At 39.1% G+C, this 26,041-nt stretch overlaps 1 protein-coding gene across 1 annotated transcript in view; it reads left to right on the forward strand.

Moving 5' to 3' along the window:
• Positions 1-26,041, forward strand: part of TRAF3 (TNF receptor associated factor 3) — a 93,331-nt gene that overhangs the window by 48,070 nt on the left and 19,220 nt on the right. Inside the window, exons 3-5 of the mRNA XM_070931570.1 lie at positions 12,735-12,850; positions 21,075-21,333; positions 23,797-23,848. Of these exons, the coding sequence (XP_070787671.1) occupies positions 21,092-21,333; positions 23,797-23,848 (294 nt within the window). The 5' untranslated portion in view covers positions 12,735-12,850; positions 21,075-21,091. The remainder of the gene's footprint in view (positions 1-12,734; positions 12,851-21,074; positions 21,334-23,796; positions 23,849-26,041) is intronic.

Genomic DNA, 26,041 nt, shown 5'->3' on the forward strand with positions numbered 1-26,041 from the left:
GGCACCAGAACAAGCGGCTGTCAGGAGACTCCCTCCTTGACAGCGCATGCCATTTTGGAAGCAAGTGTGAAGGGTCAGTGGCCCAAACCTGCTCTTTGATGCTTCTCCTGGCACAAGAGCCGCGGATTGAGCGCACCAATGTGCCAAGCAGCAAAAGGCAGAACTTAAAGCATGCTGCAGCTTGTTCTTTTCCGGAGCGAAAGGGCTTGAATTTCACGCGCTCAGAGCAGAACGCAGCAGCGGCTAGGCACGGGCCTCCGAATCGCTTCTCTCGGCTGCCTGCCCTATTGGGAGTGCAGACCCAGGGTAACAAGCGACAGGTGACAAAGGCTTCCTTTCTCTTACCTTCAGTTCTGTTCGGAGAGCAGCCTAGGAGCTACAGTTTGCCGCATTCAGGCAGGAATCTGGTCCAAGGCTTCAGACGATGGAGTGGTGAGTTACAAGAGCTATTCCAGCAATATCAACTGCTGTGGCCAGATAGAGTTTGACAGACTACCGGCCTTACAAAACCATATTTCGGTTAGGGACCTAACTGAGCCTTTTCAGTCTCCTTGCAGGATCCTTACTGGTAGGCTGTTCTTAAAATGGTGTCTCCCACTTCTCCTAATGAACACATAGAGCTGGGGGCAGGCTCTCACACTCATAGGGCTACTGGGTGGGGCTCCAGGCATAGCTATACTAAATCTAAAAGTGGAGCAAGCTGCAGCCAAAATAAAGGCCAAGGCAATCTCCATGAGGAGACCCTCTAAGGCCTAGGAAAGAGCGGAGAACAGGCTGCAAAAGGCCTTAGAGAAGCAGGTGGCAAAAGGGGCTAAAGAAGCTGAGAAGCGCAAGCACCTTAGTCCCCTATGAGAAAAAGAGGCCAGAGCTATATCCAGTCCTGCTCAGACAGCGGCTGCTGCTGAGACAGATCTAGGCCTGTCGGATGAACCAGGAGCCTCCACTGGGTTCATGCCTCCACAGTCCCTATCACCATTGCCTCAGGATAGAGAGACATGCATGGGTGCTAGGCCTTCACCAGAAACTTTGTTCAACCCAACTGCGGCAGGAACCCGCCAGTCAGGGAATTGTAAGGTGGAGATGCCATTGATGGTTCAAAAATGGATCTCTGAGGCGGTACAATGCGGCTTTGAGGCTGGCATGCACCACAACTGGCAACCAGTTTCCATGAGGCCAGAGGTGCCTACTCAGGGGAGATACCAGCATTTTCCAGACCCTAGGGACCTCGAGTCTCAGCAAAGTCCCAGCTCTCCGGCCCCCTTTTCTAGGAGCCATGACTCTCTGTCCATGGAAAAAGGACAGCTAGACCAGGAGTTGTTGGATGAAGAGGGCCTGATGCCTGACCAACCGGTCTTTAAGGGGTTATTCAGTTCTCATTTGTTTAAGGTCTTGCTTTTCAAGGCTGAGTTCAATGAGGTTGGGCACGACCTCCACAAGGCTAGATAGTTCAACTGCAGAGCAAGACCCCACTGAGTTGCTCTTTTCTGAGCCTATGACTGAAGCTGAGACCATTCCAGTGCCCCAGCTATTTATGGATGTGATTCAAAGACAGTGGGCTTCCCCAGGGTCATATCCGACCGCCATGTCGTTTGACAAGAAGTTTTATAACGCTACCCCGGACTTCACCGAGCTCCTCCAGACCTCTGAGGTTGATGAGCTGGTGATGGTATTAGCATCCCGGTCGGCTACCCTTGCAGAGGCAGAGGATGTTTTAAAGCTGGACAAGAGAAAGCTGGAGTTAGCGCTCCACAAGGCTCACCAGGCGGCTGCTTGGGGAATCAAAGCGGCCATAGCTGCATCCTTTTTTTACCAGAGCCTCACTGCTTTGGTTGAAGCTGATGCAGGACAGGGTGCCGGTCAGTGATCTTAGAGCACATCAGGATTTTAATAAGGTGGTGGTGGCCGCCAGGGATGAAATGTAAAATTTGTTACTATCGGTTCTGTGGGCATGGCTTGGGGGGGGGGTGTTAAATGTGACTGGGTGGGCATGGCCAACTTTTTTTTTTTTTAAACTTTTCAAAGCATTTTTTCTAATGCTTTGAAAAGCCTCTGCCAATCAGGCAACTCAGCTGGGATTGTCAGAGGAGCATTTTAAAAAATACCTCTCTGTCGATCAGGCAACTCAGCTGGGAGTTGTCAGAAACTTTTCAAAGCATTTTTTTAACCACCTCTTTGGCCAAAAGGTTGCAGAAAAAAATGCTTTGAAAAGCCTCTGATGATCCCAGCTGAGCTGCATGATCATCAGAGGCTTTTTTTTACTTTTAAAAGCATTTTTTCTTCGGAAGAGGTTGTAGAAAAAAATGCTTTTAAGAGTAAAAAAAAAAGCCTCCGATGATCCTGAGGCTCAGCTGGGCATGATGGGGGGGAGCACAGGGATTTTTGCTACCGGTTCTCTGAACCACCCACCGCCATCGCTACCGGATCGGGTGATCCAGTCCGAACTGGGAGCATTTCACCCCTGGTGGCCGCAGAGATTACTGCGAATGCCACCCTGACTTCTGCTAAGTTTGGGGCATGGGCCATTGCCTCATCAGTCATGCCCAGATGCCTCCTTTGGCTCAGGCACTGGCAAGCAGACACCAAGAGGAAGTGGAGGTTGGTGTCTGCCCCATTCAAAGGCACAAAATTGTTTGGCACGTCCCTGGACCCAATTTTGGTGGAAGCCAGGGACAAAAGGAAAATTGTGCCATCCCTCTCCTGGCGGTTTGACCGCCGCCCTTCACCTCCTTTCTGGAAGCCTTATTTTCGTCAATATGGGGGGTCAAGTTTCAACCGTTCCCAGAGAGGGTTCACCCAAAGGCAGTACTATCAGCCAGGACAGGGGTTCGCAGACAGGAACAGGTCACGTCCTCAGAATAAGCGGCCCTTTGGAGGGGGGAGCAATCACTCCTTTGGCTGCTCCCGCAGACTCCAGGGACAGGGCTCCCATTGATGACTGGCTAGGTCTTTTTGTAGACCAATGGGAGCAAACGACTACAGATGTGTGGGTGAGAAAGACCATACGGTCTGGTTTCTCCATAGAATTTATCGCTACTCCGCCGAGGTTTTTTATCCGTTGCCCAGAATAAGGGACAAGGCCAAGAGAAAGATCATGGACACTGCCATCCAGCATTTGTTGGAGATATGGTCGGTGGAGGCAGTCCCAGAAGAACAGAAGGGATACATATATTATTCCATTCTATTCGTGATTCAAAAAGCCTCGGGAGGGGGGGTGTTGTGACCAGTTCTCAATCTCAAGGGCCTAAACAAGTATCTGAGGTATTGGAGGTTCAAGATACATTCTCTACAATTGGTCTTGGAGAATGTCAGAAAGGGAGATTTCTTGACCTCCATCAACCTCAGGAAAGTGTACCTACACGTCCCGATTCTTCTGCTTCATTGGCAGTAGCTGAGATTTTGTTACAAAGGCAGACATTTGCAATACAGGGCCCTCCCATTTGGACTGGCATCAGCACCCAGAGTGTTCACCAAACTCTTAGCAGTGCTGGGGGCTTATCTTAGGACCAGACCAGTCCGGATACAGTGTTATCTGGATGACATTCTGGTACAATCGGCCTCACACAGCTGGGTGGAGGAAGGCTTATGGGCCATGGTACAATGTCTGCAAGAACATGGCGCCATCAATGTGGAGAAGAGCCATCTCATGCCTGTTACCCGCCTATTACATCTGGGTGCGGTAATCAACACTTTACACTGTCAGGTGTTCCTGTCCCCAGAATGCCTGGAGAGCATCAAGACTTTAATGAAGCTGATTCGCTCGGCCAAAGTGGTGCTCCTAGCCTTACTGTCCATGCTCTTAGTCAAGATGATTTCTTGCATAAGCATAGTTCCTTGGGCACAGCTCCACGCAAGACCTCTGCAGTGGTTTCTGCTCCCATTTCAGAGGTCAGGCAGGAGCACTTCCCCTGCCAGGGTTCAGGTCCCAGCAGCGGTACTGACATCCTTCCACTTGTGGGCATCTGATCGCATGGAAAGGGGTGTTTTTTCAAGGACCAGAAGCATCTACTTGTCACCACGGACGCCAGCCTAAAGGGCTGGGGTGTCCATTGCCAGAGCCTAGTGGCCCAGGGGAAATGGTCAAGGACAAAGTTACACCAAAGCATAAATTGGTTAGAACGGAGGGTGGCCCGCTTGGCCCTAAGGGAATTCAAGGAGAAGATTGCAGGCCATCATGTGCTCCTTCTCACCGACAACGTCGCCACCAAGGGCTCGAACAATCTGCAGTTAGATTGGCTGAGCAGGGTCACCATAGACTATTCAGAATGGCGCCTGCAGCCAGAGTTGTTCAGGGAGATACTGATTTGCTTGGGCCAGCCAATCCTGGATCTTTTTGCTTCCCCAGCGAACAGCCATCTGCCTTCTTCTCCAGGTTTCCAGCACTGGGTTGTGGAGGGAGTCAACACCCTTTGTTGCCCATGGCCCCGGGGATTACTATATGCAATCCCACCCCTGGCATTGATCCCAAGAGTGGTCAGCAGGATCTTGCATGAGAGGGCAGAGGTAATACTCATAGTGCCTCACTGGCCCAGACATCCGTGGTTTGCGGATCTGGTCAGCCTGTCGATTGCCAGACTGTGGAGGATTCCTCCCGACAGGGTGTCCCTCAGCCAGGATCCCATCTACCACCTGGATCCACCATGGCTGCACGTGACTGCGTGGTGGTTGAGCGGAGACTTCTGACAGAGCAGAACTTATATGGACAATCAAAGCTGCCAGACGACCCTCCACCACACAGATATATAATGCTACTTGGAGGATGTTTTCTGAGTGGTGCACCAAACAGACCATTGAGCCCACGATGGTATCAGTCCCTCAATTATTAGACTTCCTTCAGGACGGCCTAGACAGAGGATTAGCTCCGGCTACTCTCCGCAGACAGGTAGCGGCATTAGCTCCGGTTCTGTCCTGTGGGGCGTGAGAGTCTGTGGCATACCACCCAGAGGTGCGGAGATTCCTTAGGAGTGCCACCAATTTAAAACCACCGGTGGTTCACCGATACCCCACCTGGGATCTCTCTAAGGTGTTGCAGGGTCTCACCAAGGCACCCTTCGAGCCTATTAGAACTATTCGCCTAAGTTTTCTAGCATATAAGGTGGTCTTTATAGTGGCCATAACATCGGCCAGGAGGATATCGGAGCTAGCTGCACTCTCCATAAGGGAAGATTTATGCATTTTCCACACGGATAGGGTAGTGTTGAGGCTGGACCCAGCCTTTATGCCCAAGATCAACTCTTGGTTTCATTGAGTGCAGGAATTGATTTTGCTGGATTTCTGTCCCAATCCATCTCACTTCACAGAAAGGGACTGGCACACTCTGGACGTGAGGAGGGCCTTATGTATCTATATAAAAAGGACGAAGGTATTCCGGAAAATGGAGGCACTTTTTGTGTGTTCCAACCAGCTATGATGGGGCAAAAGGTTTCGGCATCGACGGTGGGCAGGTGGCTTCGTGCAACCATTGCATATGACTTGCAGACCCTGCTGAGATCCAGGGCGCTTACAGCACACTCTACCAGGAGTGCTGCTACTATGGCAGCCTGGGCAATGCAGGCTTCGGTGGAGGAAATTTGTCGGGCGGCAACAGTGCCTGATAAAAGGCGTCGCAGTCGCCTTTTATCAGGCACTACCAGCTGGACTCTTTCACCTCGGCCGAAGGGCAGGAGGGTCCTTCAGCAAGTACTGGGGATGACCGGTGAGCAGGACCAGACAGGTACCCACCCGTGAGGTACCTGTTTGGTACCAGATTGTACCAGAATGTCATGCTTGGAGTCTCAAGTCACCTAACTGGAAAAGGGGCATTGGTCCTACCTGATATGCCCATTTTCAGGAGGTGACAAGGGACTCCAGCCCCACCCTAAGAGGGGTCTGGTCCGGGGTATCCTTGGGGTGTCGTTGCAGGTACTACGTCCCAAGACCTTGCTGTGACATCGTCGAAACTGGGAGCGTCAGTAGAGGGCGTCTCTTCAGTTTAAACTCAGTCTATAGAGCTATAGGTCAACCCATGCCTGGAGTCTCTCGTCACCTCCTGAAAATGGGTGTATCAGGTAGGACCAACGCCCCTTTCCATTTGTTCAGTATTAACAATGAATAGCTGCTTTTAAAAAAATAATTGATTATGTATCAAGGGAGACATGTTGGAAAAAAGACAAGCCTTCCTGAATTTATGAAGTCTGTTTTGGGATCCTAGTTCAATTATGGGTTATTTCCTTTTATTTATTTAAGCTAAACATGCTTTAGAATATCTTATTTATTAGAACATCAAATTATTGTTCCTGAATCTCCTCAGAACTGGACACTATTTGAGAAGGATTCAGTTGAATGCTAAGTAAATTGGAAATAATATTTCCCATGACTTGAAAATATTTCTGTTGATAGAGTCCAAAATTGCAATTGCCTTTTTTTTTTTGCAACCATGTTACACTGATGACTAATACCAAGTTTGTAATTGGATTTTCACAAGTACTTTTGATGGAACATGATGAAACAGGCTAGTCCAGAATGGCAAAGAAGTGAGACAAAACTATATAGTCTGTCCTTATGTATTCAACCTACATGCTGAATACATATTGAGGAAGGTCTGGATTGGAGGATGTACATGGTTTTTAAATTGGAGGAAGATGTATCAATAACCTGTGATATTCTGATGACATTTCTCTGATGCAAGTGATCTACAAGCTTTAGTAAGAAAAATCAAGGAGAACAGTGGGTCTAAGATTAAGACCAAAATAATAACAAGTTTAACAACCAGCTTTTAGGACTGTCAATGAAGATACTGAAGAGGTAGATAGCTTCTGCTTTTTTTAGGATTGACTATTAACAGTAAAGGATCCAAGAATCAATAAATATGCCTCAGATTAGGACTTGGTAGAATACTATTGAAGGCCTTAGAAAATATGACTGTGGATTGTGTATACCCATATGCATCAAAATTGTTCTGGCAGTGATTTTCCCTTTGACAATAGTTGGACTTTAAAGAATTGGATAGAAAGAGTGTTGACAGTTTTCAATGTTGCTGTTGGAGAAAGCTTTTTGAGAATATAAATAGTCAAGTAAAAAAGAAAAAACAAATGGAATACAGAAAAAATCAATCTAGAGTTGTCACTTGAACTACAAATCATCAGATCAAATGATCATATTTAGGACACATGAAAATCCAATTCCTTTGAGAAATCTGTAAAGCTAGGGAGGGTAATAGGCAGGAAAAAGAAAAGGACAGCAACAGGATGGATGAACTCAATATAGTGGTGATGTGTGTACTGTTGGAAGACTTATGAGACTGGGGACAGAAGTTCCTGGAGAAGGTCCATCTCTGCTAAGAGATCATACAGATTTGGTTGCACGTAATTAAGTTATCAACAACATCGTCAAAGGAATACAATTCATAAGGGAAGAAGAAAACAACATGCTGCCCTACTCACAAGAGAATGTGTGTAAGAACACAGATGAGCACAAACAACTTGCAGTAATCCCTGGACATTACAAAAAGGAATCAGATGATTTATACAACATCTTCCAACAAAATGGATACCCATACACCTTTATCAAAAAGTGCTTGATCACTCAACCTACTACAGTACAACCAACACAAGCTGAGGAAAGGATAACACTGCCATACATTCAAACCATCTCAGAAACCACCAACAGTTACAACAACATGGTATCACTGTAGCACACAACCCAACTAAAGTTCTCCAAAACATCCTAAGTAAACTAAGGATGTAGCAGCCCCAGAAGAAAAAACAGGACTCATCTACAACATACAATGTAAGGATTGTAATATCCACTATGTAGGACAAACAGGCAGAAGACTAGCAAAATGCATCCATGAATACCAATTAGCAGTTAGATGAAAACATCTTTCGCAACACATGAACAGACTTAATTATAGTTTCAACTAGGAACTACTGTATGAGCATCCTAGACCAAACCAAATTCAGAAACGCTAGAAAATTCCTGGAAGCCTGGCATTCAGACAAATCAGCAGTCAACAGGCACAGGAGATAAACAACGACTACATACTATACAAAAGAGACACTAGGTAGGAAAGGGAAAAAAAAAAACCCAAACACCTTACCAACTATCATTAATCAGAGAAGCAGAGATTAACACCAAGATTAATACAAGACTAACAATCAAGAAATGAACAATACCCCAATTAAGGAACTACTAACTCAGACTTACAAGCTAAAAGTAAACAACAGCCTAAACAAGAAACTACTATCAACACTGATAGGGTTGATTAATATATCATTATTAGTCATTAATATATAAATTATTATTTAATTAATAATTAATATATAAATTTAATTTATATATATAAATTATTATTTAATTATTAAAATAATTAATATTATTTAATGATTTAATATATAAATCATTATTAAGTCATTAATATATAAATAGATAGCAAACCCCACTCTCTTCTAGCCCTGAGATACCTAGTTTGGTAATGAAACATCTGCAAAAAAACAACCAAGCTGAGAGAGCACCAAGGACCTCACACAATTAATTTCACAAATACTGTTGCCGAGCTAGATATTCCTCTTACATCTGAACACTTTCTATGATTTTACTTTCTATTTTTTAAGTGAAGAACTTTGCATTTATTTTTGATCAATTTCATTCTGTTATTTTTAGCCCTTTTCTCTAATTTACCAAGTAATCATAGATAAAATCTGTGTGCTTTTTAAGAGATCACACTGATATAATGACTCATAATAAATATAAAAATAAATATGAACCTTATACCATCTAAAGGTTGATAAATGCTTCTTTACACTTAACCTACTGGGCCAGTATAAATGACTTGTTGACCAGGGAAGCCCCAAATAGGCAGTCCCATCTTTTGGAGATCGACCATTTTTTATAGTTAATTATACTAAAATTTATGGCCTGACTGAGAGCTGCTTTTGATGAACAGGCTAGACAAGGAATAACTTAGCATAAGATTGAACAACAGTGACAAGGTACACCCAAAGTATAATTGTGGAGTTCAACTGGATTGAGGAAGTGTATACATACATACATACATACAACAAACAAATAAATAAGTGACACACAACTTCTAGTCCAGGATGTGAAATGGAATGAGATCACATAGATTGACCAGTTTAAAGGAGCCTATCTAATAAACTATAGAATGATTTAATTGAACAGGGCACTGCAGAATCTTTAGAAACATTCCTTCAGTGCTTCAAGAACTGGACACGCTGGATGGGAAAGATAATCTCTGATTTTCCCCTCCATTTCCATCCATCTAATACATGCAGCAAAGCGCCAGCAGAATCTTGGTGGTAGAAAAGCAGTGCAACACATGAATGACCTTTGTTATGTATTGTGGGACTTTGGGACATTTTGTAGTATTGATAACTTTTCCTGCTCTGAATCAGCTGTGAAATCCTGCACATAGGCATTGTGAGGGCATTTGGCCATCATCTGGCCTAGATGCTGTAAGCTTGGCTCTATGGTGAAGGAACATGGCCTCTACTCCAGGGGTTTGGAGGGAGGAACATCTGACAGTTAAAGAATACTGAAACTCACCATGTACAAAATCAACACTTATGCATAGAAAGGTAAAGAGATTCACTGTAGAAACAGAGACCCTTTGGATTGGCTATCTGAGGGGCAGGTGGGGGGATGGAAGCACCAGGCTTCTGCAGGAATGAAGGAAGGGGTGTTTTGAAAAGGAAGTAGCATGAGAATACATTCTCCTAAGATCACCAGCAAATATTAGATGTACTGTACACAGCAGTCAGTGGAATTCTTTTGTAATAATTTAATTAACTTTGCTATTTATCAGAGCTTTTCCATTCTTGGAAGTCTTGTTTCTGCAATTTCTTATCTAACTGCCCTGAGAAGTCTGATACCTCTTTTTTTTAAAGCAAGTTCTTATCCTTTCTCGAGTTCTTTTTCTGATTAGCTTCTCTTGCCATAGGAGGCTACTTAAGATTGTTATTTATAATTAAGGTTTCTAGCTTTCTGATTAATAATCAGAACATGGCTCATAAAGTTCATGGCCTTTGTTGTCTATACACGAATGCTTAGAATATGGGGAATAAATAAGGTGAATTTGATTTTTTAAAGTAAGAAAATATTAATCCTTCATTTAATAATGATTATCATAAATGTATAAACTCAAAAAATTATAAGCAGTACAAGGCAGTCTTAGTGTGTTTATATTTTCATATCCTTATAGATATATACATTATTTATATCTGCTCACAAGTCTAAGAAAATGAACCTGGAAATACTGTAGAGCACTGGTTCTCAACCTGTGGGTTGGGACCCCTTTGGGGGTCGAACAACCCTTTCACAGGGGTCGCCTAAGACCATAGGAAAACACATATTTTCAATGGTTTTAGGAATAATTTTATGGTTGGGGGTCACCACAACATGAGGAACTGTATTAAAGGCTCGTGGTATTAGAAAGGTTGAGAACCACTGCTGTAGAGTGTCTGGATTAAAATAAATACAGGAACAAATAAATATATAAATAATCCACAGTTAATGGCCCTTCCCTGACTTTGCAGTGACATGGAACAAGTAATACTTAACACTGGTCCTCAGAGTTCTGGCCATCTGACCGTCTCCAATGTCATGTGATTGCTGGTGGTTCGCTTGGCAACCAGGAGTTCCAGAATTCTTTGCTAAATGACACAGCCATGTGATGTCACACTTTACGACTGCATCACTTATCAATGACAATTTTTATTGTTATTGCTTTATTGTTATTGCTTTAAATGTGAGCTTCCCAGAGTCACATTTGTGAAATAGGTGGTTACACAATGTGATAAATGAAAATAAGGAAGACTTGGTAGAAAAGTACCAGACATTTTAGGGAAAAGTGATCATGTACTGCTGACTTTCTTGATTCTAAAAAAAGGTACAATAAAAAATGCACCTTGGATTTAAAAACAAATAATAATAAGTAGGTGGAAAACCTCATGAGCCTCAGTTTTCAGATTCTTGAACTTCCTTCCTAGATTTTTAAATAGATGATTTTGCAAAAAGTAATTGTCCCCCTGTGCTTGAGCAAGAGGAGATATTAACTAATAGATACGACAAATCTTGGAAATTCCATTGCACTCCTGATCCTTGCATATGGCAAACTACATTGAGATGATCAATTCTGTTCTGCACATATTTATTTCATTTCTCATGGTAGTGAGACACCATCTACCAGAACTCCTTGTGTCCTTGTGCTTACAATGCAACCCTAGGCACTGAAATAGACTTTGTCTTAAAGGAAAGTTGCAAAAGCTCTTTAATGCATAATATAGGTATGGAAATAGAGAATTAAAATAAATAGTTGAGCATAGAGGTGAGCTGCTACCAACACAGCAACTAGTGGAGAAATATGAAGTGCAGCTTTTAAGACAAGTTTCAACAAAACAACAAAACGGATGTTTTATGAAATCATGATGTGGCAAAAGCTGTATTAGAGATTGCTGTCCTATAGCTTTATTTTCTAAGAGCACTTCCATATTTTTCACTGTTTATACCGTGTTTCCCGGAAAATAAGACACTGTCTTATATTTGTTTGAACCCTGAAATAAGCGCTTGGCCTTATTGCCATGTGCTCAAAAGCCCGATTGGGCTTATTATCAGGGGATGTCTTATTTTGGGGGAAACAGGGTAGCTAAGGACTTTGTTTTCAGATGCTGCAGTTGCAGATTTCATAAAATCAGTTGGATGAGCTCTTTCATGGAAATTATTTCTGTAATCCATAGATTTCTTATCCAGTTCCTGGATATGATAAATCATTTCTCTAATACTAAGATATGCTGACTTCAAACATAGTATTTTCTTGTTTAATCAAACTTATTCTTTCCTTTTTCTGAAATGTAACTTTGCTTTACATTTAAGATTTGCTCCCTTTTTATGATTGTCCGAAATTAGAGAATAATTATGTAACTAACAACAATTCTATTTCATTGTGGAAAAACTGAAAATATTTATTTATTTATAAAATTTATTGGCCACCCATCTTACCACAGGGTAACTGTCTCCTAGAAAAATGTATCTTTGAGCTAGAAAAATTAATTTCTCATTGTAAATAACCAGTAAAGTTATCAAGATTAGGATGTAGCTGTTTATTTTTCAGGCCTTCTTATTTTGCACTTATTTTTTCAAATTAAAGGGGGTGATGGTGGAAATGTTTATGTTTGACTAGATATATTTGCTAACCTGTGACTGTAGGCAGATTTAAGTCTGAGATTAAAAACTCATTAAACAGTCTTATGGTAAAATATATCTGCGGTTGAAAGCAATAGTAATTAATTACATATAATCAAATGGCATTGTTTAAAAGCATATATTTGATCCTACCTATTTCTCTATTTTTTCCTATGCTTGCATTCAAATCAATTCAAATAATTATAATTAAAAATTTGCATGGTAGTACATTCATCTTATAAAGATTTCTGAGTTTGTTTGTTTGTTTTCTGTGCTTACTTGGGGAAAAAATACCACTAGTTTGGAAGAGTAGAAATTGAAATGTACATGTAACATTACAAATACTGAAAGCCAAATAAAAATGAAAACAGGGTAAGATGGGAAAATAAGTTTTAAAAGATTTCTGCTGGATAAGCAATATGGAAAAGAAATCTTAGATAAGTAAAAAGAAACACACTTAAAATTTGTGGCAAGAATGACACGAGGAAAGTCATTTTGTATGATTCTGTATACATCTATATTTTGGATGTGGTCTTAAAGATGTTTGTCTGTATCTTTAGGTTAAAAGAATCCACATTTGATGACATCAACTTGGAGTAGCCTGAGTGTTCATTTTTCTTTGACGTTTTCCTCTAATCAAATTTAGATGTTCTTATCCTTTTCATCTTTCATACAGGTAAGCTATTTTATTCTGGGAAAGAAATATTATTAACATTTAAGAACAGAAGTGATGTTATGAGGGCCAGCATATTGTATGGTTAAGACTTGGACTCTAAGGAGGGAGATCTGTATTCTAGTCCTCCATTGAGGTAAACTGTGTCACCTTGGGCAGTCAGTGAAAGATAGGGCCAAGGAATGGTAGATCAGATTAAAAAAACAAGATTAACTGGTGATGAATTTGGTTCGGCCTCTACAAAGAGTTGCAATGGAAAAGCCATCTTCCTCAGGTAGCAAAGGAGGTATGGCAGAGGTGAACTGTGCTGGCAGTATGTCCAGCTTAAAAAGTCAGGAAAGTAGTGCAGCTTGCCTTCATTAACCCCTGATTTAGAAGACCAAATTGGGAGATTGTACCCCAGCTCCAAAACTGGAGAGGCTAGTGAGACAGATAGCAGCAGAGTCAGAGACTTGGACTCTGATAAGGAGATTAACTTGTGAAAGGGAAAGAGAAATAAATACAGTCTGATCAGGTATTTTATAGCTAGAGTGGGGTTTCACATAGGAAGTAAGGCAATATCACATGTCCAGTGCACAAATTGGAAAGTACTGAGGAAGTCTCCTACTCCACAGTTAGAAAATTGTGGCAGGGAGGCACTGCTGTCTGGTAGATACTGAAAGTGTACAGATAACAGGGGAGTTCCTAGGACTTATTGAAGGGTAAAGGCTAATGGGACTAATTACAAGTTAGGCAGAAGGTGAAATGAGTTAGGGTTGATATATTACATGCCAATCTAAACCCATAGAAATGTCCTGTAATGATGTTGATGAGATAGGTAGATAGCCAGTGCAGGTAAGATAAGAAAGGGAAGTGTATATTTTGATGTTAGGGGTGATTTGATTGGGGTTCAATTGGACAGATGTAAATATAGCAGGAGGTGCTAGGGATTGTTATAAGGTTTTTGGAGCGATAAGGCAGTCCATAGAGAAAAGGTGGTTTTCTTTCCTCCTAGTGCAGTAGAGAAATTAATATTCTGTTATTCTGCTCTCTTATTCTATTAAAAATAAAGGTATGCTTTACAAATAGAATTGTGGGCTTTTAAAAAACTTATTCTTCAGACTTATCTGTTATTTTTGGGCTTCTTATTTTTAAGATTCTTTTATTTCCATATTTCTAAAAGTATATTTTTCTGTCTAATTATATTGTAATTATATTTCTCAGTCATTTTATTTTCACTTATCCAACTTTTATTATTTTTCTCCAAAATTTTACACCTTGTTTTATATACTTCCTATTATATTTTTGTAATAATTTAATTATTATTAAATAATTGAATTGAATTGAATTGAATTGAACCTTCTTCACATCGAGCATAACTTAATTTACTGTACTAATATACACCCAAGTTAAAAATTTTTTTAAAAAATCTCCCCATAGCTTAACCTTTGTTTCTCAGTCTAGTAATTATCTTTTTTTAAATTAGCTCAGCAAAAAGTCCATTAGGCATTAACAGAAATATCAAATCAATAATTTCTCCATGGTCAAATAGTCCAACTTTATATTCCTTCTTTTTGCTCTGCACAATCTTGATCTTTAAATAATTCCTTTGGCATGATCATTGTTGATCATTTATCACTGTTTGTGTAGAAGAATAGGCAGAGCGGAGTTAAGCATGTCATCAGTTTAGAATTCTTATGTGGCCAAAAATGATCTAAGTCCAACGACTCCTAAATTCCGTTGACATTTATCTGGTGCCAATTTAGTGTTGAACTTTAGTTGATTAGATTCTTGGTAGGCTTGAAAAAAAATCTCCTATGCTGCAGTCTAACAGAAAGCAGTCTTCAAAGCTTTCACCAACCTTTGTAAATCTCATGAAGAGGCATCACCTAGAATTTCTTGTTGCAGCTGTTCCATGTCCAAATATTTTTCTTGATTTGTGTTTTGTATTTCCATTTTGGTAATCTCAATTTTGTTGTCTTCCATGCCTTCAAACTCTAAAATGTCTATGTCAAGTAAAAGTTTTTTCATCATCTTTTAAAAGTCTATCCATTGAAATATGTATTCTTTCTGAGATATTAATATTTCAATTTGTGTTTCAAAATACTTATTTTAGATAAGAAAAAGATAATTAGCTTAGGCATTTTAACTCTTTTTTCTGCCTTGTCCTTTAGTTCCCTCTAGTATCTACTTGCAATCTTCATCAAATCTTGGTTCCTAGCATGGTTCCTTTCAGTCATTTCCCATGAGAGTATATTATTTAATTATGATATAATCTCATGGGAAATGACTGAAAGGAAATAGTTAATTATTTAAATAATAATTATTTAATTATGAATATGTTTTTCAAATAAATATATTTATAATTCAATAATAAACAATGCCCCATATCTCTCTAGTCTTTCAATCCATTTAATTTTTTAAAAAATTAAACTCCTTTTATAAAAAACTTTTTGCCAATTCTTTAAAATTTCTGAAGAATGTAAAACTCACCAGATGTCAAATTAAGCTCACTGTTTTGAAGGTCTCTAATATTCTTAAAGTGATGGAATTGAATATTTTTAAATGTGATTAGAAAATAAATTCAGCTGGCTTAGTGTCCTTACTAAAAGCTCTGCTGCTATTGAGAGCAAAGTTGTTATCTTCCTCCATTTCTGGGGCTTGAACCTGCATGAAACCACTGGAGGAGCTGCCATTCGTAGCACTCATTGGCAGTCTTCTTCTCCAGAGAGATTCAGAGGACTGGTCTACTTGCTGGTCTTTCTTTACAGCTCTTTTGCCAAGATATCTTTAGTCAGCCCCTACTCACACTGCGAGCTACTCATTACTGTATTTTTTATTATAATCTCTTTTTTAAATTTTCATTCTTTCTAAAGGTCTGTCAATTCCAGACCTTTACTGACCTTTCTCCTGGCTGTTTGCCATCTCTCTTGTGCATGTGTGGCTGGCATCATTGTAGATCTTGATTGCCTCTAGTACTGCTGTAGCCTTAACTTATTTTCTATCTCCACTGACCTTCTCTGACATAAACTGCTATTATGCTAGGACCACTTGGCTTTAGTGCTGGCTCTCATCACCTTGTCCCTGGCTTTCTGGTACTAATGGTCTGGCACTAGCTCTTTTTGATTGATACTGTCCGGCATTTGATACTTCTAGCCTATTCTGGTATGAACCTCTCTGATCACTGGTTTATCCTGTTACTCCGATTCAATCCTCTCTGGCATGCCTTCTTCTGGTTTGTCTTTCTCTGGCAATTTGTGTATCTAATATGCTCCAATTTGACTCTCTCTGTCACCTGGTGCTGTTGTTATTGTTGCTCTGTGCTGCTTCCAGCTTCATCTACAGCTTCTGACTGGCTTGGAATAAGTAAAAATGCTGGGGGCTGAAAAGCTAACTTTTTCTGGCCTCAACCCCTCCCAGAGTTCAGCCTAGTACTCCAGTGCTTTCCAGTTCCTTGTGACTGGAAAACCCCCTTTCCAAGGGACTTGCCCTCTCAGACTTTCCCTGGCACCACTTCCTTTTTTTTTAAAAAGTTCTCTTTAACACTTGAGCTCCTTTATCTCTCTCTCTCCTTTGTGATACTGCACTGCAGAGCCAAGCTTTCCTGTGCCTGCTCCAACTATATCATTGTTTAAACGACTGGCTCCTCAAAATGGTAATGGTGCAAACCTTTTAAACCATTGGACCAAAGTACAGCTATCCTGGTGTCCTCTCACAGAGAGATTGTTGCAGGAAAAAGAACATATTTCTTCAAAGCCAGCTGTTCATCCCTTGACATAGGGACCAGAGTTCTTAGGTACCCAGGGTTCCAGCTGCTGCTAGTAAACACCAGATCTTTATGAAATAAGACCATATCCATATATAATGGAAAGATGCATGGATGTGGTGTAACTGAGATCTTGTTGGGCAGCTATGGGAACATTTGCTCTCCTAGATTTCAGGTCTTGCTCAGTTATGATGTAAGATCAAGGAGGTGATGCAACCAGGGTTGCGCCTATGCCTTTTGCAGTGATTGGAGTTCAATTTCTCCAATTCATCTAGATAGGGAAAGCATTTGGACTTTGGCATGGAATGTTGGCAACTCTTCCAGATTGTTTTGTTTCTCAATGTGACTCTTTGCCTTTTGTAAATAAACACTTAAAAAAACCCCAAATAATGAAGTAAAAATATCAATATTCTATCATTTCCTACATAATATCTAGTATTTCAATTCCAGTTTCCAAATTGTGCTAATAAAAGGACCCTTTTGAGACTATACTGCAATTCTGCTTTTATGTTTATTATGCCCTACCCCAAAGAATCTGGAATACTTCACATCTGCTAATGAATGTGCATTCTCTGTGTTCCTATGGTTTCCTGTGCTAATGCACCTTAAATGGTAAATTATTCCTCACTAGTCTTTTTAAATTGGTGTATATAGAGTTAGTAATTTTGTAAAGCTTATACTTACTTTTCCTGCTGATCTCATCAATGAAAATGAATTTTTAGGAACATCCTGTGATGACTAAACCAACTGTTGATTCCCTTACACCTCTTAGGACTCAGCAAAGATCGGATACAAAATTCTATATCTTTTCCATCTCATTATTTAAAAGGTAAAGCAAGTTTGAAAGACTGCTATTAGGCTTGGAAAAAATGAAGGGTTGATTAAGCTGCTCTTTCCGCTGTTCAGTGCTTTCTAAAATATAAATTATGCAAAGGAGAAAAATGCTGACATTGACTCTTCCTGAGCATAGAGTTACTCAAAAGACTTCTCTTCACTATAAGAGTTTTCTGTGACTGTCAATCAAAAATATTAGTTCATTAGTCCTGCAGGTCCTAATTGATAACAACATAGCAGAAAGCTATTAATCATAAAATTACACACAACTATTCACATGGAAAAACTCAGTGTCTCATCTTATTTCTCTTCTAGACTTCATATATTCATATTCATAATCTTCGGAGCACTGGGACTCATCAGGCACTACTTTTCCAGAATTGGTTTCTTATCTAGTCTGAAAATCTAGGGAGTTGTATTTAAGAATCCTCCCATCTCATGAAGTTCTGGAATTGGGGGTGAAACAACAGGCATTTTCCTATACCCATTCGCCATGGTCACTCCCACTCCCATATCCTGGAGACATGCTGGGCCCCTTCCTTCCTCAAATTCTTAAGTATTTTATTTCACTGTGCCTTTGATTTTTATTGATTCTAGTTCATCATTATACTTATTTTTTTTTATTGTTGTATTTTACTTTTGCTTTCGTTTTTTTTTCTTTTTCTTTTTTCATTTCTGTTTTTTGTAACATGGCCCAGGTCTGCATGGATTGGAATAGTCAACAAATACTAAATCTATGACTAAACATACAGACATTTTAAAATATCATGTCGCAGATCATAGTGAATGATTAGAAAGTCAGTGAATCTTAGAATGTTTGTTTCACATGCAGGAAAAAATAAACTGGAAGAACTGAATGTAGGATAGAACATTAAAGTTTAAGAATATATTTTAGTTCTGATGTACTGATCAATAGTAAACCAATGAATGTCATAATGAGCAATTTTAAGGATGTGATTACCATACCATTGTTCCTCTAACTGTTTCCATGTTGTAACCATGTTTTAACTTTTTGCTCCTCTTATTATGTATTACAAGTTAAATCCAAGACTTTTGATAACAATGATAACTTTTAATCCAATTCATTTCAAATACATATACATTATAAATACTTCCTATTAGAGTATGAAATTGTGCCAATATGTCCCATTGTACAACTGGTTTTAGTAAATGGTGCACCATTTACTGCTCATAAAAGCACCTTCAAAAACAAGGAAGAGAAAGGACGGTCTCATCAACAAGTGTCAAGAATTGATGACAAGAGCTTTATGCCTGCAACAAAAAGACCCAACCTCCTAAGGATGATGAAGAAAGGGAAGCAGAAATAGGATCAGACATCCTTTAGGAAGAAGTCATGTGGGCAATGAGCCAGTTGCCAAACAAGAAGGCCCTTCAGAATTGCTGAGGCCTGCACTAGCCACATCCATCATAGCTTTGTGCCAGAAATTTGGGAAATGAACACATGGCCACAGATTGGAAATGATCAGTATTCATCCATTGCCTAAAACCAGTGACTCTAAGGATTACTCTAATTACCATCCAATTGCCCTTATCAGATATACTAGCCAGATTCACCTTAAGATCATACAACAATATCTGGCACTATAGAGTATCTGAGCATCAAAAGGGAATTACCTGAAGCTCAAACTGGTTTCAGTATCCATATTGCAAATCTATGCTGGAGCATGGAAAAATCTCAAGAATATCAAAAGAACATCTACATCTGCTTAATTGACTAAAAGAAAGCCTTTGATTGTGCTGACCATGACAAGTTGTTGAGAGCCCTAGAAGACCTGGGGTGCCATCACATGTGATCAAGTTGGTGCAGTTGCTGAACACAAATCAGGAAGTCATTGTGTGAACATCATATGGACACACTGACTGATTCAAGAAAGAAGAAGGAGTGCTTCAAGGTTGCATTTTTTCACCTTTTTTATTCAACCTGTATGTCAAAATGATCATGATAAAGCTGGAACTTGAAGAATCAAAAATCGGAGTAAAGATTGGAGGAAGGAACATCAACAATCTTTAATATGCTAAATATAATAATATCTTCAGAAACCAAAGAAGGCCAGGAATATTTGATCAAAAAGATTAAAGAAGAAAGCAAGACATTTGCTGATGCTCTTATGCTCTTCCTGAACATAAAAAAGACTAAACTCATGACCACTATAAAAACTAGAAATGTGTAAATAACAGTTGACAGTGAAAAGATTGAATATATGCAAGAATTCACTTTCCTAGGATCACTGATTGATCAAAGTAGGGAATGAAGTCCAGAAATAAAGTATATAATTGCATTGTGTCACCCAACATTGATGAATATAAATTGAGTATGGAAAAGCAAGGACATCAGGCTGGCAAATAAATGCAGATTAATATGCATTGTTGTGTGCTCCATAACTACTTATTGTTGCGAAAGTTGGACCATGGAAAAACTAGACAGGAGGAAATTCGACTCAGTCAAGCTATAATGTTTGGGAAGTTCCTGTACATTCCTTAGACAGAAAGGTGACAAACAAGCAAGCACAGGAGTGTATAAAATCAGACATCTCACTGGAAGGCAAAATCAAAATTCCATCTTACTTATTTTTGCCATGACACAATTCACTGGAAAAGGCAGTTATGCTCAGAATGGTCAATGGTAAAAGAAAAGAAGCTGCCAAAAACATGGCTAGACACCATCAAAGCTGATACCAGAGCCTAAAACAATTGAAAGAAACTATACAAGATTTGAAAATGTGGAGAGAGTTGGTCCATAGATTTGCCAAGAATCAGAAAACGATTTAACAGAAAGCATCAGTACAACTGGTTTTACAGAACTATTGTGTACGTGTTCGATGCAGCAAATATTGTTTTGAATGTACTTATGGTTATAGTACAAAATAAGACATGACATGTCTGAAGGAAAGCTGTGGATACATTAGTTTCCCCTTTTGCTTTTACTAAGATGGCTACACGGTCTGAAATGTGATTTAAAGTACAATTGGGAAAGTTTACCTAATGCTGTTGAGAAGGATGAGATGGCAGCAGATGTAATACATGTTCTTTAGCTGCCAGTTATAAGAAACACCATTATGTTGCCTTTGAGGAGCTGGCTAGTCTGGATCCAAGAGTAAGGTATTTTGAGTTGATGAAGTGCAGAAATAGGACAAAAGGAAAGGATTAAGCTTTTTCACAAATATAAAGAGCTAACCAGGTCACACACAGTTCACAGAGAGCTAAAATGTTCCAGTTCCTTAACGTCATTGATTTATTCTCAGTGCAGATATGCAAGATTAGTGAGAGCATTGCTCCTCTCTCTGACTTTTAATGACCCTAATACTTAGAAGCTGTAAGGATGAACAAGCTGAAAAAATATTGGTATTCATTATGTCTACTAGAAATTATATTTCAACATGTTGGTATGAATGAACTCAATTGAAAAATATTAAGTTTGAGGTGATAGGTGATTACTTGATGATGAATCATTGAGGATTAAGCCTTATCCATGGATTGGCCCATGGGGGGGGGGGAGTAGTATGATTTCAATCAAATGCAAGCATGATCTGTGGATTCATTTTCATATGAATTTCATGCATAAAAGATTATGCTTTATTTTACTCATAATATGTTTAATTATTGAGCATACATATGTTTTCTTTATAGTATTTATTAATTCCAACATGGATGCAAGCAAGAAAGCAGATCCTCCAGTTTTAGTGGAAACAATACAGCAGAAGGCAAATCCTGATCGCCACCCTATCCCATCCATTTATGTACCAGAACAAGGTGGTTACAAGGAAAAATTTGTGAATGCAGTGGAAGACAAATACAAATGTGAAAAATGTCATCTCATTTTGTGCAATCCAAGACAGACAGAATGTGGGCATCGCTATTGTGAGACCTGCATGAGTTCTCTGTTCAGGTTAGTCATTCTTTTTATATATGAACTGGACTTAAAAAAAAAAAAAAAAGAAATTTAGGATTTTTAAACCTGTATCTCAATTCTTTCTTCCAACTGACACATTAAATAATAATACTGTATGCATTAGGTACTTGCAGAAAGTCTTAGACACAATTCAGAGTAAACATAGGTTAGGTTTGTATTGAGCTATCCATTACTCATATGAATTTAATATAATTAATTAATTAATAAGGTCACCATTTTTAACCCAGAAAAAGATGAGTAGATCTTTCCCTCTAATGCAGAGATTCTCAATCATGGCAACTTTTAAGAGGTATGGATTTAATTCTCAGAATTTTCCATAACTAGCTGGAGAATTCTGGAAGTAGAAGTCCATATACTTTATATTTGCCAAGGATGAGAAACATTGTTCTAATGTTATGCTACACTTCAAAACATTTCTAATTCCTGTTGCTTTCAGAGCGCCTTAGAAAAAGCATATGTGTTATTATAAATAGAAGCTGTTGCTCTTCCATGAATTAGGAGATGATTAGGATTGCATTGACCATTCTGATTATCTGTATCTATAATACAATATTCAAAGAGTGTTATCTGCAAAAGAACATTTGAGCTCTTCCCCCCACCCCTACCCCAAAAGTAGGATAGCAATGAAGTATCCAAGAAATAATTTATTTTTAAATTGCATCTGTGTGATTGTTGATACAAAACTTACAGGAATTTGAAATAATGCAGTAAGACTGCAAAATTGAAATATCTATAATTGCTGAATGGACAGAAAACAACAGTGTGACTTTTACAGATGTGTAGAAAAAAAGAAATTGAAGGCTTTTACAGTTGAATTATTGTTCTTGGTAGTTCCTAATTACAAATTTCTGCCATTAGGTTCACTGCACAGGTTTTAGATACTTTGTCCTCCTTGATCCATCCTTAAATATGCAGATATCAGAAATGTATCTTCCTGATTTTCCCGATTAAAGTGATTGTGTATTAACGTTCTAGCTGATCATTTTCTGATATAAAATGTTTAGCGTTGGTATATTACTAAAATATTTTCTGTCGGAAAATAATAAATGAATGTAAATTTAAATATATAAAATCTGAAAAGAACAAAAGGCATTTTAGTATCTAGCATTCTCCTGCATTGTTGCTTTACATGCAGTAGCCTTCCTGAACAGTGGTTTTCAAAATACTATTTTCGATGATAGTATTTTTTTTTCCTTTTGCAACTATTAAAATAAATGAAAGATGTGTCGAAATGATGATTTTCAGAATAGTTTTTTCTCCCATGTCTGGCGTACATGTTAGCATTCAGTGATGAAGCTGTGAAGCTTTAGTACTTCTTTGGGTCATTTGAGGATACAAATACAAGAGCTACTGATGATTTCTCAGTGACGATTACTGCTCAGTAATCTCTACGACATAGCAGTTCAAGAGAACAAACAAGCCGCTCGAGTAGATTCAGCACGGACTAGAAAACGATGAGACCTTTCTGCTATTTGGTCTGCTGCAGAATGTAGTTTGTAGCATTGTGCTTCTACCGGAGGAACAAACAATAAAGAAAAAAAAAATACAGCTAGCGCAGAACTGTTGCTTTTTAAAAATAAGGTTTCAAATGGACTAAAAATGGTCAAGAACTGTAAAGATGGTAGCTGTATTTCAAATGCTGGAAAAACAATTCAGTGTAGTATTGTAACAATTATTGCTCTATTTTAAACAAATGCCATGGCAAAACCTTGGTTGTCCACACACTATGCAAGAATTTTAAAAATGGACATGACAATCATAAAAAAAATCTATGTAGCAGAAGGCAAACTAGATTACTTCTTCTAATCTCTTCTGCTGATATCTATCACCTCAGCTTAATTCTCTTTCTTTCCAGACCAATGGCATGTTTTTCAGCTAAAACACTGCTCTACATTTTTATTTTATTTTCCAAGAATAGACCTCTCTGGGTCTCAAAGATATTGCTGCGGATACAGATTGTATTTGAGATTGATGTTTTGCTTCCTATTTATTTACTTTTAAATAAAGAATGTAGAAAATTGGTGGAACAGATACCCTGGCAGAAGATGCCAACAAACATATACCTAAGCCTATGGGCTCCCATAGCATCACAAACTGAACCCCTGATCTATGTGTTGGCACACAAGAACAATGAAGCAGTTGTGTGTATAACAATGTATCCTGAATTGCATAAATCAAAATTTACATTAACAATAATATTGTTCCAGTCTAGTCTTTCTTGACTTTGTGTCTGTCTCCTTGGTCTCTCTGTCAACATGTATCTGAATGTCATTAATATTAATGCACTCATCTCTACATCATTTCTTCCATTTTCTGATTTGTCTGTCTGTCTGTCTGTCTGTCTCTGTCACTCTCTCTCTCTCTCTCTCTCTAGTTATCGGTAATTATATCTCTATAAAAATTTATAATCTAAAATCAAGGGTTTTTTTTCTCTTCTAGTTCCACAAGTCCAAAATGTACAGCATGTCAAGAAACAATAGTGAAGGATAAGGTATAATTTTCCCCCATAATTTTGCAATTTTGCGGTTGCTGCTGTTACCATTATTAGTGTAACAATACTTTGGTTTGGTTATATTTTGAAAATCCATTTAACAATATAGCTCGAATTAGAAAAGGGTTTTGTGCTATGTAAATGAATCTCTGCATTTCTTAACTGCAGAGTTTTTATCAATGCAGTTCTTGAATGAACAGATCTTTTTGATTTTTTCTGGCTTTCCCTAAAGCTTCACCCATTCAGTGGGCTGGAAATAGTGCTTGCTATTTTATTTGTATAATGGTGTACACAAATAAATAATAACAAGGTTGGCTACAGACTTCTTTTTGAACAAATACAGGTGGTCTTTGACTTATCATAATTGAGCCCACAATTTTGGTTGTTAAGTCGTGATGGACATAACATGGGTCCCCTTGTGACCGCATCCAACCTTTTCTGTGGTGGGCATTAAGCAAACCCATTGTTCGCAATAGGGTGCTTTTTTTTTTTTTTTTTTGGCCAGAAGCTGGAAGTAAGTGCCGGGGGCGGGGGGGACTGAGTAAATCATTGTCATGTGACCATGAAATGCAGCAAATGGCCATAAAGGCAGGCTGGTTGCTGGGCACCAAAAATGCGGTCACATGACACGGGGGTGTGTGTGAAATTGGAACTTCAAATCCAGGTCATAAATCCCTTTTTTTGAGATATTTTATAACATTGAATGGTGCTCAGTTGTCTACAACTACATATACAAACATTTCCTCTGACAATGCCCATTAAGAGAAGCTGTTCTTTATAAATACACATGCATGCAGATAGCCAAAGATAAATGTCCAATCTCCAGAGGTAGCAGAGAGAAAACATTTAACGCTAGGGCCTCCAAAAATAGATATACATTTGCTCTTCCACAAGGAAGCTGCTTTGCATTCTGAGAATATAGATATGGCATGCACACATGACTGGGAAAATACTGAAAAATTAAAAACGAGGAAGCATACAGTCCAGTATCCTTGCCCATTCGGTGCCCTTAGTTGTACTGCGTATATACTCCACAGAACCTGATGTGTTGGGAATCCTGGCATTTGTACCCTTAACATATTTAGAGAATAGATTGGGGTGGCTGCAGTTCAGTTTGCTCTTTGCAATATTGGCCAACCAAATTCTATCAGAAAACTCACTGACAGATGCAAAGAAAGGTATTATATATTTCCTGTGATATCTTCCAGCTGAAATTCAGAAGGTGATTGAGAGTTCCATTGAGCAGACATGACCAATTGCATTTTGCACTAGTAAAAATGTGTATTTTTCATTTTAAAGAAGAGTTAAAATTAGATTCTGGCAATTGAAAGTTAATACCATTTAGCTCATGTTTCTTTACAGGAAAAAAAACAAGTCCAAATGTTCTACTACTGAATAACAAAATAATAGGGTGCTTTAGAGGTTGTACTACTACTTTAGTGCCTGAACTGTTCTTCTATGATATTAATTCTGATTTTACCTGCTAGAGCTCTTCCTTTATATACTTTTTTTATCTGGACTTCAAATTGAGCTGGTTGTGTAGCATTTATCATATAGAACATTGCTTAGTGCACAGTCCTGTTATCTTATTCATTTCTCTGCTCCTTAGTCACTTGTGACAGATCCTTATTACTCTTTATAGATGTTTTTATTGCCTCATAAAATCTACTTTAAAACCAGTAAGCATTGACATAAGGTCTGCTTTTCTATAGATAGTCTAAACTCACCTTATAAATTTTGTGTCCATATGTGTTCCAATAAGAAGAGGATAGACAATCCTGGGAAATGTACTTTGCTTCAGCTGTATAAGTGACAGCTATGAATCTAGAGAACAATTGGAACAATTCAAAATCAGTCTGTAGCTATATAAATAATGCATGGCAGGGATCCCCAACCCCCGGGCAATGGCCTGTTGGGAACCGGGCCACATGATTGGTTGGCCGGCAGACATGCGTATACATAGCTCTACTTGCATGATCAGTGGGCGGGCGCACATGCACGCAGCTCGACTTGCAAAAGTGGTAGGCCAGTTCCCTTCTCCCCACTCCCCGCCAGGCCACCAAGCCTTAAAGGTTGGGGACCGCTGGTGTATGGTCGGGCAGTTAATCCTTGTGTGAACACAAAAAGATTAGAGTTGAAAGATGTGTTACTTTTATCACCCGACTCCTTGATGGGTCATAAGCAGGTAGGAGA

The sequence above is a fragment of the Pituophis catenifer genome, unplaced genomic scaffold (genome assembly GCF_029215685.1).
Source record: "Pituophis catenifer annectens isolate HBS135680 unplaced genomic scaffold, rPitCat1.0.hap2 SCAF_1, whole genome shotgun sequence".
Classification (NCBI taxonomy): domain Eukaryota; kingdom Metazoa; phylum Chordata; class Lepidosauria; order Squamata; family Colubridae; genus Pituophis; species Pituophis catenifer.